The sequence below is a fragment of the Pezoporus flaviventris genome, unplaced genomic scaffold (genome assembly GCF_033815535.1).
Source record: "Pezoporus flaviventris isolate CSIRO_AGI_PZ_B2104156 unplaced genomic scaffold, CSIRO_AGI_Pfla_v1 ptg000043l, whole genome shotgun sequence".
Classification (NCBI taxonomy): Eukaryota; Metazoa; Chordata; class Aves; order Psittaciformes; family Psittacidae; genus Pezoporus; species Pezoporus flaviventris.
In genome coordinates this window covers 1862537-1880454 of record NW_026892591.1, presented here as the reverse complement: position 1 = coordinate 1880454, position 17918 = coordinate 1862537, and the positions used below count along the sequence as shown (strand labels likewise).

The 17918-nt window shown below is 57.1% G+C and overlaps 1 protein-coding gene across 1 annotated transcript; it reads right to left on the bottom strand.

Annotated features, from left to right (window-relative positions):
* Window positions 1-236: 236 nt before the first annotated feature.
* Window positions 237-6844, bottom strand: DUS3L (dihydrouridine synthase 3 like). The gene is made up of 13 exons (XM_061466840.1): window positions 6763-6844; window positions 6347-6662; window positions 5138-5722; window positions 4630-4671; window positions 4380-4532; window positions 4003-4119; window positions 3624-3689; window positions 3437-3547; window positions 2890-2986; window positions 2312-2387; window positions 1843-2031; window positions 1634-1762; window positions 237-368 (listed from the first exon to the last, which is right to left on the bottom strand). The coding sequence occupies exons 1-13, from the start codon at window positions 6816-6818 to the stop codon at window positions 296-298; spliced, it is 2010 nt and encodes a 669-aa protein (XP_061322824.1). The 5' UTR covers window positions 6819-6844; the 3' UTR covers window positions 237-295.
* Window positions 6845-17918: the final 11074 nt, after the last annotated feature.

Genomic DNA, 17918 nt, shown 5'->3' with positions numbered 1-17918 from the left:
AGCCATCGTGGTAGGAAGAGGCCTCTCGTTGCTGCTCTGAGCACTGTGTGGTGTGGGGGAGTCAGGACAACTGCTGCTGGGAACCGGAGGCCAAAGATCCCTCCTGGCCTCCATCCTGGTGACTTCAGAGCTGGGTCTGCGCTGGTGAGGCCGCAGCACAACGTGGGGCAGGCACCGGGTGTGAAAGCAGCCACACTGCTACGAACGTCACAGCTTTATTTCCTTTCAGAGCCTGCACGCACCATCCCAACGCCTCCTCTTGACTCCAGGCCATGGGAAAGGGGCCTCCTCAGCCCTATCTGTAGGAATTGGCTTTGTGCTTAGGCAGGAAGGTGAAGCTGGGGGGCACGGGGCCCAGCAGCAGCTCGCTGGAAGACAAGAGTGCAAGAGAGAGCAGGTGAGGTTTGTGGTCAGTGCAAGAGGCACCGGTACCCTGGGGGCTCTGCAGCGATGGAGAGCGCAGCCACAGGGGTCAAATGAACCTGGAAATCACCCCCAGCCTCTGAGAAGCTCCTCCCCACCCCTCACTGTGCTCGTGCAGAGCCAAACCCCTCGTAGTGCCAAAAAGCATTGGAGGGCAGATCCTACGATGATGGAAAGCAGTTCTCCCACGCTCAGATTTAGCCTGGCTTAAGATTAACAACTGTTTCACACGTTGCCTTTTCAGTGCAGTCATTTGCTTTATAGTCCAGGAGGTTTAACTTATTTCCTGGATGCCTCAGCATCACTAAAGCTTTCCATAAGCCATGTCAGAGTATCCCAGCAGGGCACAGAATTGCACAGCAAGAGCCTCAATCTCCAGCGCAAAAGCAGAGCTAGAAAGCCCTGCTTCTAGTTAGTGTCTCCTTAAAATGAGCTTAAATGAATAAACCTCAACTGCTCTAAAATGTTGAGTTCTGGCTATAAATGGCACTGCAGAGACCAGAGGGGACGCTGAGCAGCCTCACGTGGGCAGGTTCTGCTTGGAAAATGGCATTTAGAAGTGCTGATCAAAACTCGCTGTGCTCGTAACGTGGCTTTAGGCAGCTGGTCCCAGTGCTAAGAGAACGGATGAGGATCAGCAAAGCCACAGAAGGCTGTAGCCAAGCTCTGGTTTTGCTCATCTCTGTTTCCATGAGCTGGGGAACAGCAGCTGCCTGCTCCAGCTCTCATTTTTGAGCCTGCAAAGACAGCTCAAGCCAGTGCCTGAGGACTTGGGGAAAACCAGTTTCCTGCTCTCTGCTGCATGGACTCAGCTCTCAGCTCATGGAAAAGGGGGGACGTGCTCAGCTCTCCCAGCCTGGGGATGGGAACAGGATGCGGGCCTGGCAGGGCAGGACTGTCCAGACAGCACACAGGGATCTGATGCTGAAAGCCCGAGACACCCCATGGTTGTGCTTCCTCCCTTGGTTCCTCCGTGTGTCCTGGGACGAACAACGCGGCATGAGAGCGGTCAGCGAGAGGCACTGCAGGACCTGCTGAAGCAGATGCAGGCACTGGGAGAGCTCTTCTCCAAACTCAGCTCAAACCCTGAACTAAAGCCCTGGTTGCCCCTCGCTGCTTCCTAACAACCCCTCTGGAGGACGCATGAAGTCACTGCAGGGCTCTGGGATGTCCCTTGTAGGAACTGAAATGAACTTCAGCGCTTTCTGACCTTATTCTGATCCAGTCATCCACGTTCTGGCTCGCCATCAGTGTCTCCAGGTAGTCTCTCCCCATGTAGTAGGGCGGCCGCTCATTAATCTTCTGAGGTAGGAATTCCAGCAAGCCAACGGGAATGTACCTGCAATGGGACGCAATGCAATGGCAGCGTGTGCTGCGCGCAGGCGGGCACGGGCTTCCCTCTCAGCTGGGAGGCATCACCTGCACAGGAACGAGAGCCATTCCAGCAGGAACTTCCTGGTCTTCTCCACTCCCTGAGTATCGGAGCCCCAGTGCTCGAGGCCGTAGTTGGTGAAGTCTCTGAGGAGCTCGAATCTCTCGCTGGAGGAGATATCCCAGTGCCTCTGTTCCTTGATTTCAGTGAAAAGCCACGGCTTGATGAGTGCCCCTCTGCAGCCAAAACCCAAGGGGCATCGTTATTGCCATGACCGATGCTTCTGAAGATGCCAACTCATTTAAGAGACTTCCCAGCACTTCTCTGCCAGCCCAGTTCCCTGTTTCAAACAGGAAGCTGCTGGATGCTCCCCCAGATGGGAACGGCTTTAACCCATTTCCACAGAGGACTTTCACCAAGAGGGAATTTCTCACGGTTTGGGCTTATAAAAGGATCTTTTTCTCCATCCTTTTTGGACTCCTGCAGCAATAGCAAAGGGGAAACCCAGGCACTTGCCTTGCAATCATGATTCCCGAGACTCCCGTCTGCATGGCTCGATTCGCATCTTCGTAAGACAGAATATCACCATTCCCTGTCCAGAAGGAAGGGAGAAGCCAGCGGTTAATCCAGGCATGGGATAAAGCTCAGAATGGACACAGGGGCCAAGCGCCAGATTGCCCAAAGAGGCTCTGGGGCTCCTGTTTCTGAATCAGAAACGCCCCACGGATGTATCCGATTCCTTCTCCTTGTAAGGGGAACGTCAGAGCCTTCTCCCCTCTTCCTCTCCCAACTCCTACCCTGAAGGTTTAGCTGGGACTGTCTGTGCCATGGTGCCCACGGGAGAAAGCATCTGCTAAAACCCACGTGGTTGGTGCCTGTTCCTTGTCCTCCTCCATCTCCTCTGCTCAGTGCTCATCACACACAGCCCCAGGCACATGGGCAGATCAGCACAAGACTCCATCGTGTCATCACCACCACCAGGGATGCTCCAGCCTTTCCCCCAGGCCAAATGTCCTTGGGGGGGGGGGGCTGGTTTGTCCTTTTAAGCTCAAACCCTCAGCACCTTCAGTCCACAACACAACAGCATCACCTACCAAACAGAGGCATGGGGCTGGCTACTTGGGCACACTCTGCTATGTAGTCCCAGTCAGCGCTCCTCGTGTAGCGCTGCTCCCTGGAGCGGCCGTGGAGCTGGGGAGGGAAGTCACAGCGAGACCTCATGGAATGCCAGGAGGAGGCAGAGAGGAAGAGGCTGGGGTAAGGGATCCCTCTGGAGCTGCGGCCCACCCCAGGAGTCAAAGGAAATATTCACTGTGGGCAGGATCTACCCATCCCCATGCACCTGAGATGGTCCCACCACTTCCCAACCCTGCCGTAAGGAGGCTTATTTGGGCAAAACCTCTGTTCCCAGAGCACTGCAAGGAACAATCTCCCCCTGTAATGGATATAAGGCTCAGGAGCATGCAGGAAGATGCTCTCTGCACCCCCATTTTAACCTGTTATTAGCAGGAAACGCTAAAAGACAGGAGGCAGCTGGTCAAAGGTGCTTGAAAGCTGTGGGGAAGGGGAAGGTCACCCCCACGCTGTGCTCTGGGACATGGAAGCAGAGCTCCCCAGGCACCACAGCAAGGGTCCCTGTACCGTGACCATGGCTGCTCCCCACTCCCGGAGCCTGGGGATGAGTTTATGAGCCACGTTAATCTTCTCCTGCACCCCCGTCCGGATCTTCACGGTCAGCGGCACATCCAGCACCTGCACCACAGCAGAATGAGGCCCGGCTGGGGCAGGGGTTGGCTCCATCAGCTCCTCTCCTGCTGCCCCCACTCACCGAGTTCATGCCCCGGACAATCTGCTCGAACTTGTTGGACCGAGTCATCAGGGCACAGCCTCCTCCCTGCGGGACACAACACGGCACAGGCAGGACTTGCTGCCTCCTTCCGGAGGGAAGAGGCTCCTGGAGTTGCTCCATAGCAGCCCTCAGGGATGCAAGGAAGACTTGGAGATGGGGGGACTCTTCAACTAAAAACCCACAGCCCTTTTCCCTCCCAGTTTGGGTCAGAGACAGGCAACCATCTCTGAAGAGCTTCTTCGCTGAAGCCTAGTGCCCACAAATGAACTGGGAGCTCTGGATCAGATCGGGTAGTGAGGAATGAGAAAGACCAGCACCTACTGAAGGAAGCAAACCACGCCGCAGAACATCTTCTTACCTTCTTGTAGACCAGGTCAATGGGACACCCGACGTTGACGTCTACAAAGTCCACTTCAATTGTTTGGTTCAGGAGCTCGGCACATTTGGTCATCGTGTCTGGAAATGCTCCCTCCAGCTACCAAAGAGGGACAGGGGCAGGAGCTCCAGCAGCTCCTCAGAAGTGAGGTATCATCACAAGGGTGCTGAGGCCCTGGCACAGGGTGCCCCATCCCCGTGCTTAAGGCCAGGTTGGACACACGGGCTTGGAGCAAGCTGCTCCAGTGGAAGGGGTCCCTGCCCGTGGCAGGGGTTGGAGCTGGAGGAGCTTTAAGGTCCCTTCCACCCCAAGCCATCCCATGAGCTCACCCGCTTGGTTGTCAGAATGACAGCGCTCACCTGCACCCCAAAAATGTCTTCGGTGTGATGGCGTTTGAGGAGAGCCCACTCGGAGGCCTGGCCCTGCAGCAGGTTGGTGCACACGGCCATCTCCCCACAGGTGACATCTGCCCCCAGGTGCTTGCAGATCCTTCGGAAAGGGAGGTTACCGCACTGCAGGGGACACGGGGAGATGCTCTGTCAGCAGCTTTGCCCTGTTCCGAACGCAGTGACCCCAACTTGTGAAGCAAGGACAGAACTATCCACCTACCGTGGTCAGTGGAGCCAAGTAGAGCTTGCCTTGGATTTCCAGCTGGGAAACAAGGACGGAGGAGCACGTTAGCAGAGCTGAACCAGCAGTGGTTAAACAGGAAGATCTCTGTTAGCAGTGTTATCGCTTGCCTTGGGTGAAACTCAGTGGGTAACCCAGGAAAACACAGTTTTGTTGGAGAAACTCAACTATTCCCTGAGAATCTACCATTTGGATAGAAGAACCAGAAACCTGATCCACTCAATCCTGCTCAGCTTGGGGGAAACTCAAAGCAGTTACAGACAGAGAAGGATGCAAGACTGGGTAATGGAGGCAAGGATGGAGGTGACGAGGAGGAGAGGCAGGAGGCAATGCTCTGGGCAGTACCCCTCCAAGGACAACACCAAATCCCTGCGTCCTTCCCCTCATGACACTAACGTGGTTCCCAGGCAGCTTTGTCCTTTGCCTGCCTCTCACCCAGTCTCTTATCAGGTACACAAGAGAGAGCAGCCCTCAGCCAAATCCTCACCTTCTTCTTCTCACACGGCCGTGGTTTTATCACGTCTTCGTCCGTCACTGGGCCCACTGTTTGGATGGAGGACGCCTCCTCATCACCTGTAGGGCTGGGACTCTGCAAGCCATCTGCTTTGGGATCTTCTCCCTGCTCTGGTAGCACAGGACAGGCGGGATCGTCCCCATGGCCCTCCTGGGGTGCTGCGCAGTTGGGCACCTCCTGCTCCCCTGCAGAACACCCCGTGGCGTTGCCTCCCTTCCTGCCACCACCACGGGGCTTGGCCAGAGCACGCAGGAACTCCTCGGCCCTCTTGAAGCTGAACTTCCTCTTGCGCAGGCGGTGCTGGAGCTCCTTGGAGAGGCTGTTCCTCACCAGCGCCTTCCCTTCCCACTGCCCGGCCAGCTCCGGGTTGATGATGTTCTGGAAGCCATCCCCGAGGTGGGCCCGGGCGAAGCGGCAAGTGACCCCGTACGTGCACTTGCCAAAGGTTTCGAAGAGGACACAGCGGCGGCCCAGGTCCGGTGGCTTCAGGGCCATGTACTCACCGAGGTCGTGAAGGAACCGGCACTGCGGCCCGAAGAAGCACTTGTCTGCAGAGCCCTTCCAAGAGGAACGAGGGGTGAAAACCTCTGCACAAGCACCTTCAAACCCAGCCAAGCTGAGTCTGCCCCAGCCCAGAGCTGCGCTGGGCACCCAGGGATGTTGGGTACCCCATGAGATGCTGCAGGAGGGCACTGATGCACCCAAATGGGGATGTCTTGACTTGTCCTGCTCAGCTCATCCTGCCTCATCCCTCCCAGCCAGCACAGCCCCTGCTACCCAATCCCTGCCCCAGGGCAGCTTCAACGTGCTTAAAAAGAAATGGAGCCCTTGGGCAGGAAGGGATCATAGAAGCATGGAATGTTTTTTGTTGGAAGGGACCTTAAAGCCCATCCAGTTCCAACCACAGGAAGGGACCCCTTCCACTGGAGCAGCTTGCTCCAAACCCCTGTGTCCAACCTGGCCTTGAACACTGCCAGGGATGGGGCAGCCACAGCTTCTCTGGGCACCCTGTGCCAGCGCCTCAGCACCCTCACAGGGCAGAGCTTCTGCCTTACATCCAACCTGAACGTCCCTGTTCCAGTTTGAACCCATCACCCCTTGTCCTATCGCTCCCACCCTGATGAAGAGCCCCTCTCCTGCATCCCAAACCCCCATTCCCGGCGTGGCTCCCCCGTGCTCCACCTGCGTTACCGCCGGGCAGAGCCGGTTCTGCTCGTAGAGCTTGGGCTTCATGCAGGGTCTGCTCTTGTTCTGCCCCCGCGCCCGCTTCCGCCCCACGGGCTCCTTCTCCCCGGCTCCAGCAGCATCTTCTCGGCTTTCCTCATCCCGTCCGGTGCCCTCTGCCTTCACCCGCTTGGCGGGGGGCTCGCCCTGGCCGACGCCGACCTCTTCCTCCTCCTCCTCCTCCTCCTGCTGCTGCTCTTCCTCCTTCTCCTCCTCCTCCTCCTCGCCCCGGTCCCGCAGGTACGCGTGGAACTGCTCCTTGGAGGTGAGGAACCTGCCGAGCCCCAGCACCGTGAGGCCCCGGCGGGGGGCGGAGGGGCCGGGCACGTACCGGGGGGGTTATGGGGGGGACCCGGCCTTGGGCCCGCACTCACCGGGCTCGAACCGGCGCCACCCCTGGGGCCGCCGCCACCACCACTGCCGCCGCCATGCTGCCGCGCACAGCGATGACGCGAGGGGCGCGCCGGGACCACGTGACGGGGGCGGGGCCTGGCGGGCGGTATAAAAGGGGCGGCTGAGGCGGGGCGGGCTCAGGGTGGCTCCGCGTCCGCCCGGGTGCGGGGCGGTGGTGCTGCGGGTGCTGAGCGGGAGGGAGGCCTCGGGCAGGGGTTAGGCGCTCAATACAGGGTCCGGTTGCTTCGGGTGCTCAGCCGGAGCTGTCCCCAGGCTCAGCCTGGCAGAAGCGTGGGAGGGCTCCGTGCTCCCTGCACCTTCCTCTGCCGCGGAGGGATGGAGGAGGCCGCTCTGCCCCCCCGTTTTGGGTTCCGTCCTGATGGGGGCTGTCGCCCGTTCCTGGGGTCCCACTGAAGAAGCATCTCCCGTCCCCTCTAAGGGCCTTGGAGGCCTTTTCAGCTCCGTCAGGAACGCCCTCTCCGTTCCCATGAGCGTGCTTCCAGCCCGGCGCCGTGGTGCGGGAGCAGGCTGATGCTAACGCGTGCTTTTTGCCTTTAGGTGCTGCTAGAGGCTGGGGAAGGGCAGCTCTGCTCGTGGCCTCGGGGAATGACCCCCGTGTTGGGCTGGTTTAGGAGCACAGGAGGGGTTGGTTGTGCACACGGGGCTTTGGTTTCCCCGTGTTCCTGTTTCCCGCTGCCTCAGTGCTGCTGTCTCCAGGCTCTCCATCAGAAACGCCCTTTGGGAGCCTGGCAGGGCGCTCCTGCCCTTGCCGAGGGTGGGCAGGTTGTGTGATGGAGCGGGGCTGCTGCCAAGGGGAGCTTTGGGCTGATGGGGTATTCATTAGTTTGGAAGTGAAACGCGAGGAATGCAGAGTGCTGTTCCAAGCGCCGGCCTGGCTGAGGGCAGGAAGGGAGGAAATGAGGCCCTGGGGATCAATGAAGTGATTTCATTGCTGTTGTCGTAGGGCAATAAGCCTGAAGTCAGAGCGCTCGGGCTCGCTGCATCAGCTGAGGTCACAGACTCTCGGATCTGCTCCCTTCATGAGGCTGAGCCTTGGGCAAACTTCCCAACACATCCCCTGGGATTGCCAACGCCTCCTGGGCACCGAATCCCAGCCGGACACAGGCCAAGGTGCCAGGGGCTCAGCCACACGCAGCCAAGCAGCTTCGTGTCCACCCGTGGCTGGTGGAGGATGTGGGTGAAGGATGCCGGGGGTCTGGTCCAGAGAGGTGATGCTCTCGGTGGTGCTTCACCCCTTGCTGCTTTCGGGGCATTCTGAGGGTGGAAGAGGGGCTGGGGAGTGAGGAGCTGGGTGGCTTTCTTGGGTGAGTGTGGTGCTTGGACCGCCGGAGCTCTCACCTCAATCCCCTTCAGCAGCACTAAAGCAGCTTTGAAGCAAACCAGTACCCAAGGAGTGACTGGGAAAGGCCCAGGAGGCAGGAACGAAAGGAAGGGTTGGCTACAGGAAAGTGTGAGCTCTAAACCAGCGAGAACTAAGGCAGCTTCAACGTCCAAGTTAAACAAGCGACATGTGTTAACGGACCTGCCCCTTCCCCGCGCTCCAGCACCAAGGTTGGGATGTGTCAAGCCCCTGGTTCTGGCTGCTCCATTTGTGAGCTGACAAATGAGGCTCTGCAGCAGCCCCCAGAGGTCCCCTCCGCAGCTGGGATGGAAACTTGGGCTGCTCACACTTGTTTGGATGCCTTCAGAGCAGCGCAGGAATGTTCTGACACCCTTTGCTGGGTCACTGTGGAAGGGGCAGAGGCCACAGGAGGCAGGTGGGAGATTGCTGCTGATGTATGGGGCAGGGGAGCTAGAGCTGGAGGGGAACCGTGGGGTCCTATCCATCTTCTGGTCAAAACAAAATCCGCCCCTCGTGTCTACTGTCTACTTCTTTAATCCAGTCTTGGTTTCCAGGCCCCGTGCAGCAGAACTCCCAGCCTTCTGCAAAGGAGACTATTCCCATTGCTCGTAAATCTCCTATCAGGAAGCTGGTTCCAAGATGAAAGCTCAAACATTTCCCCTCTCCAGTTTCATGCCCCAGCTCCCAATTCCCTCCCAGCCGTAACCACCAAGTCTCAGTCTCCTCCCCGCAGCTCCATGTGGACACACGCTGGGGTCTCTGTACCCCATGTCAGGACTCCCAAAGGTGCTGTGCCACATCTCCTCCTGTGATGGGATGCTTTGGCAATGGGCTGTGCTCCTCTAATGCTTGTAAAGGGCTGAGCCAGGCTGGGGGCAGGCAGTGCTGTGATGGATTTAGACAAACAGCTCTTGCTGTAGTTCCCTTCAAGGCAGTTTAAGAGCTGCTCAGAGCGCTGACTTAGCCCTTGGCTAGGATGGAGCCGTTAAAGGTCACTATCTGGGCAAGGCCTGCATGGTTTGGGACAAGCTGTGGCTCTGCTGGAGCTCAGGCTCTGATGTGGCTCTCGCGCTACCCACGGCAGAGATAACGCGTGCTAATAAACCACTGGATCTGCAGCATCTCTGTGGGATGGGTGGGCAGGGGTCCCCAACGGAGGAGGGAGCGAGGGAAGGGAACGTCAGGGCCAGCTGTGCTCGTGTGGGAGCGGTGGGAGCAGTGTGGGATCCTGAGCCTCTTGGCCGTGGCCCTCAGCCCTTCCTTAGGGAAGCTTGGAGAAGACCCCAGGCCTTTTCTGCAGCCCCTAAAAGCAGCGGAAGCCAAAGCGGCCGTCGCAGGAGAGGCTCGGTCCTTGGCAGAGGCTGCTCTGCGGGGCAGGAGAGGCAGGATGCGGCTTCCCAGCGCCGCTGGCCACGGCACAGCCCCGCTTCTCCCGCGCCGGGAGCTCTGAGGGCCTTGCACAGCAGCCTTTGACGTCCCTGCGTGCTCTCAGGGCTGCTCTGGGGCAGCTCCTTGGGCTCCGGAGGGGGGATCCTCATCCCTGAGCTCTCCCGTTGCTCTTCCATGCGGGTTGGCTCTGCTGGGACTTGGTGGGAGCAGAGGATCTGGACTGGAAAGGAGCCCTCAAGCCTTTAGCTGGCCCCTTGCAGTGCCCTGCGCCTCCAGATAAGATGTGTTGTCCGTTTCTCAGTTGTGTTTTCACATGGAACTGAGGTTTCCTCCTGACATTTAACTCAGTCGGTGAGGGACAAACCCCACAAACATTCCCGTTTCGCTGGGACGAAGGCGCCAAGATCCTGCTGGGACTGAAAGGTTTCATCATTTCCGAAGCAAAACGTTTGAGTTAGAAAAGAAGAAATAAAGACAAACTAAAAATGACACATTTTCAATGTTTTTCTAATTATTTTCTCCGTTTTGGCTGAAGCTATTGGTCCAATTTGGCCTCCCTTCCCAAATAGCTTTAGAACCTTCCCAAGCTTCTATTTTGGTGTCTTTTCCCGTCATTGATGAATAAAGGCTTGATCTCTGCCCTGCTCACCAGTGGGGTGCGTGTCCCTGCTTACACCAGGGGCTTTCCTTGCAGGTTTGCTTCACTGGCGCCGGGCCTGGAGCCCAAGCGTGATGGGAAAGGGCTGAGGGACCTGGGGGGTTCAGATGGAGAAGAGAAGGCTCAGGGGGGACCTGATGGCTCCCTACAAGTGCCTGAGAGGAGGATGGAGCCAGGAGGGGCTGGGCTCTGCTCCCAAGGACCAAGGGGTGGGACAAGAGGAACCGGCCTCAAGCTGCACCAGGGCAGGTTTAGATGGAGCTGAGGAACAATTCCTGCCCCAGAGGGTGCTCAGGCATTGGAACAGGCTGCCCAGGGCAGGGCTGCAGTCACCGTCCATGCAAGTGGTCACAGTGTGGAGACGAGGCCTCAGTGCCATGGGTCAGGGGTGGCCTTGGCAGGGCTGGGGACGGTTGGTCTTGATGCTCTTTAAAGCTCTTTTCCAACCCTGTTGATTCTATGATTCTCTTTTTGCTCCTCTCTCTCGCTTACACGTGCATGGAGCTCGGTCCACTCAGTGATGGAGCAGGATCCGTGCTACCCCATCATGGCACCCCATGCCATACCTGGGCTGATGCTCTGTGCCAGCTGCTGGCACATCACGGGTTGGATCCTCCCCACAACCCGGCTGCCATGAGCATGGGAATGAGCTGGGAAACTGAGGAATAACGAACACGCCGGGAGCAAGCTTTGCTGCTCTGCCTGCGTGACTCAGAGGGGAACAACACGTGGTGAGTTTTAGGGTCCCAGATGGTTCTGTTTTGCTTGTGATGGCGTGCTCCGTGGCTGGCACGGGGCTGGAGCCTCACCAGCACACTGACTGCCGTGGTCGGTTTTGGACCCTGCCTCACCTCCTCCATGGTGCCCTCCATCCCGTGGGCCCTGCTCCACGATGGATGCTGCTCCATCCAGGGCTAGGGGCAGAGCTTCAACCCTGTCCTCAGGCGTGTGCTCTGCAGCGCTGCCCGCAAGCACAGGGCTTGCCTTGGCTCCCTTTTGGAGCCGGTTGTTTCTTAGCATCCTTCGGCCCCATTCTGCTCATCCCTCTTCCTGGGGCACCTGGATGAAAGGGCTGCTTTGAATCGCCTCTCTCCTGATCCCTTCTACACGAGCTGGTTGTTGAGCCTGTGGCTGGGGGACAAGCGGATGCTGCTCAGGACAGGTGGGGGGGGTCACTCATTCCCTTTCCTTCCCTCACTCTTCAGCATCCTGCTGGAAATACACATTTACAAGAAAACACCCTGCAGTTTCATGTAGTTTTGGTTAAATAACATCCCAGTTTACCCAAAGCCCTGCTCAGCGGCTGATGTGTTCAGGTGTAGGTGTATCTTTTCCTCCTGATCAGAAGGTACTGGGGACTGATGCAATGTTATCTGAACCTGGAGCAGCAAATGAGCAAACCTCCAGGTTTGCCCTGTCTCCGTGTGATGCTGTCTCAGCTTTCCAGCCTTTGCTCTGGAAGGTTCACCATAGGACTTTAAAACCAAGGGGATGCTGTAGGATGCCCACAGGAGTGAAGCAGCTTTGGTTTAGCAATAATAGATATCATATGTGAGCTTATACAGGACAAACCATCCTCTCCGGCTTTCTGCTGCGCTCTGAGCTGCTGGCAGCTCTGCTCCTGCTGTTGGAGGGGGAAGGACCAGCAGCACCGAGAGCAGCCGTTGGCTTCTCCCAGCTAAGACCTTGGCAATGTCTGGGGTGTGGAAAGTCCAGAAGGAAGCAAATGGGCTTTGGCTGAGGTGTGGGAGCCTGAACGTGAGCTGTGCTACCAGAACTCGCTGTCCTGGCTGTGGGGGCAGTGGGGAGGTTGCAATGAGCCTTAACATTCCCCTTCCTGGACTGGGAAACTTCCGTCCCGTTCAGTTCTCCTCCTCTGCCTCCGTATCCCATCGCAGCAGGGACTAATACACTTGGTTTCTAGGCTGGCTCGACACCGATGTGAGATTGCATCTCTGAACCAGTGTGTGCTCCTTCCCGCTGCTGACAGCAGCTGGATCCTCTGGCTCATGTCAGCAGCGTTTGGCAGAGAGGAAATGTCTCCAAAGGGTGGAATTCCTACAAGTTCCATAGGGATTTAGCAGCCAAATCCGTGCCCTCTTTAAGGGAGGCCTTGGGTGGTGCCAGGCCGTGTGCAGCTCCAAAGCACCTGCAGCTGGGAATACATCCCTGAAGGTGAATCAGGGAGGGAAGGCAGCGAGAGCCTGGTGATGGTGGCTTTGACCTCCAAGGCAGGTTGCTGACAGGAGCAGGTCTGTCCAGCTGTAAAGCTGCTATCCCAGAGCTTTAAGAAGGAATACAAGGGCTGGGATGGCCTGAGTGCTATCGAAAGGCTTGGTCCGCGCATCGCCACAAAGGCTCCATGATTCCCGATCCGTTCTCCAGCTCGGCCCTGCGCTCTCTGTCTCCTGCAGCCCTTTTCCTGCTGCATCCCTGCAAACTCACCCGCTTCACGGCACGGCCTCCGAAGGGCTCCGGGAATGCGGAGCGGATCCAGCGCTGGAAAAGCCTTTCCCGTGCGGGGTCAGGGAGCTGCGTGTTTGCCACGAGAGGGGGTTATGAGCCTGCGGGAGCCTCCCTGGGTGCTGAGGGTGCTGCGGCTCAGGGCAGGGTGCTCCTGGGTCCTGCCTGGGATGAGCATCCCCCTCCAGCGGCACCGGTGCGTGTTCAGCCTCCCTGGTGTGCCTTCATCTCACGGCGCAGGCTTTGCGGCAGCTTCATCCCCTTTTCCCTATGGAGGGTGGGATGGCGCTGGATTAAGATGAGCTAAGGCCTGGGAAGTGCTGGTGGACGGTAAGGTTCAGCAGGAGATGTGGCAAGCAGGGAGACAGGAGCTCGTGTGGCTGATGCAGGGGGGTGATCCCAGATGGCCTCATGTGGGAGACCTAAAGCAGAGCGTGGTTTTCCTGCAGCCTGGATAAGGCTTCACCCCCTCCCTCCTCTCTCGTCTGGCTCAATGCATCACTTGCCCTCAATGTGGTTCCCTGTGAGCTGCCTCCACTGCCCCATTCCATTCCCTCCTTTGCACTGATGCAGCTCCTTGTGTGACTGCAGAGAGCCACTTTGTAGAACGGAGCTGGCTGCTCCCCGTTTCCCAGGACAGGGATATTCCCTTCGTAGGAAGGAACCTGACCCTAGTGCTGTGTTCTGGGGTCCGAGCCAGCAGAGCTGGAGCTCAATCAGCCTGGCATGTTCTCCTCTGCCTTCTGCTGCTGTAATAGAAAGGCTCTAATTTCTCTTCCTGGATGGCTCCAAGTCATTGAGGTGGATCCAGGTAGAAAGAGCTTAGAGACTTGTTTGCTTTCAGCTTGAAAACTGCCTGGAACTGAGAGGCCTGGGCTTTATCCTGTTGTTTTCTGGCTTCTCTCTATTGCTTTCTTCCCCTGCTTTGCAGCCTTCATGCCCGCTAAAGTGCTTGAGCTTGGATGCGTGGATATCTTCCCATGTAGGATATCCTCTCCCACCATCAGAGCAGGTAGGACAGAGGGAAGAAACCCTCTTCCTTCTCTGAGGGGGAGAATGCTTCATGTTTGCTGGGCTTAAAACTGGACCCAGTTTTGTGATGGCCCTGCTTTTGGAGCCCAAGGCTCACAAAGCACATTAAAACAAGGGCTCGTCCCTTGGTCAATGGGCTCGAACCCCAGCCTGGCCCAGCAACAGTTCCCAATGAAACCTCCCATTCCTGCCCTGAGGCCACTGCCAATGGCCCCAGCACAGCATTAAGTGTTTGGAGGCCACGTGGTGAACTGGGCTGGCTCAGAAGAGGTCTGAGCTGCTCCATCAGGTGTATTTGTAGTGGAACAGGAGCTGGAGACCCTCGGCTTTACTCAAAGACCTCTTTTTCCTCCTCTTCTGCTGCAGTCTCTGCGTTCTTTTGGCTTCTGTGTTTAATTTGCTCCTGCTCCAAAGCTTTCCATAACATCTGCCTCCGTGGCCCTGCAGTTCCAGTAAAGGCCTGGTCTCATCTGGGATGCTGGGACAATAAGTGGGTATTTGTCCTCCCCTCTCCATGGCCCTTTGCTCAGGATCTGAAGCCTTGGGAATGGGAGAGGTTCTGGGGTGTGGAATCAGGCCAGGTACGTGCTGTGCAGTTCTCCTCTGAGGTATCCTTCACGGGCCGAGTGCTGCACGGAGATGAGTAATGGCCCCCAGCCCTCATCCATCAAACGTAATTAGGTCCATTTCCTAACGAGCCTTTGGACTGCTCCAGTGGGAGCCGAGAGGAAGATGGAGCACGATGGCAACAGGCTTCCAGGAAAGGGAAGAACCACGAGGCTCTTCACAGTGCTGGAGCTGGCTCCAGGGCAGGATGCAGACACCCCCCCCCATTGCTGGATCCCCAAACGTCAGGAACCCAAATGCATGCTCAGGAAGGAGAAAAGCCCCAAAGGATGAGAACACTTGGATGAAACCGGGTATGTTCTGTCTCTCTGTGCTCTTCTGTCCCACTATGCCCACGGTTGTGATCCTGACCTGGATTCTTGCCTCTGCCTCCCGTGAACTGAGGGATCCCTGGCAACTCTTGTGATGGCTTTCCCTGCAGTGGCTGTGGTTTATTTTTCCTGGGAAAGGATTTGTTTTATTTGAAGCTATCAATGAAAACAGAGCCTGGATCTCTTCCAGAGAGGCTGTGGCTTGGGTGAGCAGCTCCATTTATTTAGTTAGTTTCTGTTGCTTTTTACATTGCTGATGCATCATTAAGCCACATTCCAAGGGAGATGGGGAGGGGTTAGACTAAAGCAACTGTGTCTTTTGAAGTGCCCATTCATCTCCATTTATATGAGGAAATTTGTTTTTCCAAAGGGCACAATTAAAACCTGTCCCACTCAACCCAGTGGGAAGTTCTCCTCCACTCTTTGATTTAGTACCTTGACAAAACGGCCTGAATTGGGCTTTTCCTGTGTTTTGGGGTTTGGTGACTTGGTTTTTTTACATTAAAGGTCTTGAAGCATCTCGCAGGGTGACATTTGTGTCCCTGCATGAGCAGGCAGCAGTAGCTCAGCACCGTTAACCTCCCTGCGTGTTCTCGATGCTGTGCTTCAGATCCTGGGTCTTTCAGCTCTTGTTCATCACCAGCACCTCCTGGCCAAGGTCAGACCCTAATTCATGGAATGAGGGAATAGGTTGGGTTGGAAGGGCCCTTAAAGCTCATCCAGTTCCAACCACGAGGACCCCTTCCACTGGAGCAGCTTGCTCCAAGCCCCTGTGTCCAACCTGGCCTTGAGCACTGCCAGGGATGGGGCAGCCACAGCTTCTCTGGGCACCCTGTGCCAGCGCCTCAGCACCCTCACAGGGAAGAGCTTCTGCCTTGTATCCAGCCTGAACTTCCCCTGTGTCAGTCTGAACCCATCACCCCTTGTCCTATCACCACAGTCCCTGGTGAAGAGCCCCTCTCCAGCATCCTTGCAGCCCCCTTGTAGCCTGCTATGACGCCTGCTGTGAAGGCTGCTGATTCCTGCCCTGCCTCCTCACTGAGGTCCATGCGGCTCTGCAGCATATTCCCTCTTTGGAACCAAGCTTTGCTGCTGGCACCGAAGCCAAAGGGAATTGTTCTGCTGGTTGAGCACGTTGAATGGCTCAGCACAGGGTGTGAAGAGCGCGTGGGCCAGGATGGGTGCCCAGCCAAGAGGGCAGTGCTGGGGCGGCAGCACTTGCACTGCTTTAGGCTTCTGTGGAAGTGCTGCCGCAGCTTTTCAGGTTTGGGCACCCTGCTTTGAGCCTCCTCTGTGCCCAGACAGCAAATCAGTGCCTCATGCAGCGTAACAATCAGTGTCCTGGTCCTCCAGGGGCTGCTTTATCCCCAGGACAGGTTAGTAGTGAGCCTGACTCGCTGCTTGGGCTCCGGTGGGCTGGGACTCGGGCTGGCAAGCGTATTAACAGGAGCTGAGCTTTGTAATTCCTGGCACAGAAACTGCATTAATGGATTTGTTCAGTTCCCTTTTATCAGCCTTTCCAGCCTGCCTCTTATCTCCTTCCTCTGGGGAGGGCTGCGATGGGATTAAAAGAACGTGAAGGCCTGATAAATGGAGATAGACACTGAAGAGCTGGGGCACATCAGTGCAGGTCCAGCGTGAAGACGTGTGGAGAGCTCGCAGGGCTCATTGAAGGGACCCCAGGCCCTGGGCTGGAGCTTGGGGAGCCCAAAAGGATGGGTCACAGGAGTCCTGGAGCCTCTTGCACTGGGTGAAAGGGGGGCTCCTGTGAAGGCATCTGGCTCTTTGCTGCCTGCGAGCCCATCCCATGCGGCTGCATTGCTGACTCAGCAGGTTGCTGTGGCTCTCGTGAGCATCTCGCCTGGCTGGAACCTTCCCAGTCCTGCAGCTAAAGAAGCCACTTGGGTTACCTGTGCTCAGAGGTGTCCTCTGAGCTGTGGAGCATCGCTCACTGTCTGCAGAGGGCTCTGGATGGAGCTGGGACATGGAGGAGGGAGAGACAAGTGGGATATGGCTGTATAAGGATGGAAAGGTTGGAAACTTCTCCAAGGAATCTTAAACACCTCTGGCTTCCAAGGGAGTGGAGCACAGGTCTTGTGGGAGCAGGTTGCTCTGCATGTGGAGCAATAGCATGAGAGGCCTTTATCCTGAATGCTGGGCAAGCTGGTGCCTCCTCCTTGATTCCCCTCAGAGGCTGAAGGGGAGCTGTGTGCTTACGGAGGGGGTTTGCAGCAGCCTTGTTGTCCTTCTGGAAGCAAGGAGCAGTCACTTCTGCAGACCCTGGGCAGAGCTTTCTCTTCACCCGGCATTGCTCGTACATCTCTGCTCAGTCTCTTTCTCCTCCCTGCTGTCTTTCCCTTCCCCTCATCCCCTCCTTTAATTTGCCTTTGCTTATTTTGAATACCAAGCTCCTCCATCACAGTGTTTATAGTTTATAAAGCCTTGGGCCCGTTGCTTATGCTCCTTCTTATACCCCTACTTAACCGCCTTGGCTCCCTGTTTCCTTTCCCTGCTTCCAAAGGTTCCAGGATGGATCACAGTCCCTGTCCCCAGCTGTCTGCTGCATACTTCCCACATCCCAGGAGCCCTGTTCCCAGGCACTGCAGTGCTTCAGTCACAAAGTCCTCCTCTTTCTCAGCCTTCACTGCTTTCTATGGAGTCAGCAGCAGACCCCTGCATCTCTCATGAGCATCCCAAGCTGGGAGCAAGTTCTGGAGCAAGTCCTCTGCCATCTGCACGCTGGGACAGACCCAGTGTGGGCCTGAGCCTGTGCTCAGAGCTTCCCTGCCTGCTTTGGGAGCTGAGCTGGTGCTGGCTGGCACGTGCTGGCCCTGGGCTTGTCTCCCTGGCACCAAGTAAATGTCATCGCCTTGCTTTGCAGCCACTTCTCCCTATCAGCCCTTGTCATGGTTTCCCTTCGGCTCGTCCCCAAAGAGGCTGCCATCCATGCAGGGGTGTGGTGAGGAAGGAGTCCTGGCTGCCCCCCAGCTCCGCTCCCCTCCAGCACTGGCTCAGTTCCGTGGCTCTTTAGAGGTGTTTTTAAAGGAACTGAACTTTGAAGCCTTATTTTGGGTCCGAGCAAGCAAAGTGAAGGCGATGTTCATGTGCCAGTGGGGACCGGAGCCATCGGAGAGCGAGAGAATGGCGAGCAGAAGGCGAGTGGGATAGGGACATGCAGTGCCTTGGTCTGAGACTGAGTTAGAGCCTGGTGTCGGGGACCCACATCCTTGAGTGGGGGCTTACACAGGGGTCCTGCAGTGAGCCCAGCAGAGCTGTACTGGAGCTGCAAGGAGC

What these genes read in the sequence shown, in the direction of transcription:
- DUS3L (XM_061466840.1), bottom strand. Translation starts at nt 6,818, where the DNA reads ATGGCGGCGGCAGTGGTGGTGGCGGCGGCCCCAGGGGTGGCGCCGGTT. An exon ending in GGCCGTGTGAGAAGAAGAAG is followed by an intron (nt 4,672 to 5,137) that starts GTGAGGATTTGG and finishes CTTGTTTCCCAG; the next exon opens with CTGGAAATCCAAGGCAAGCT. An exon ending in ACTTGGCTCCACTGACCACG is followed by an intron (nt 4,533 to 4,629) that starts GTAGGTGGATAG and finishes TGTCCCCTGCAG; the next exon opens with TGCGGTAACCTCCCTTTCCG.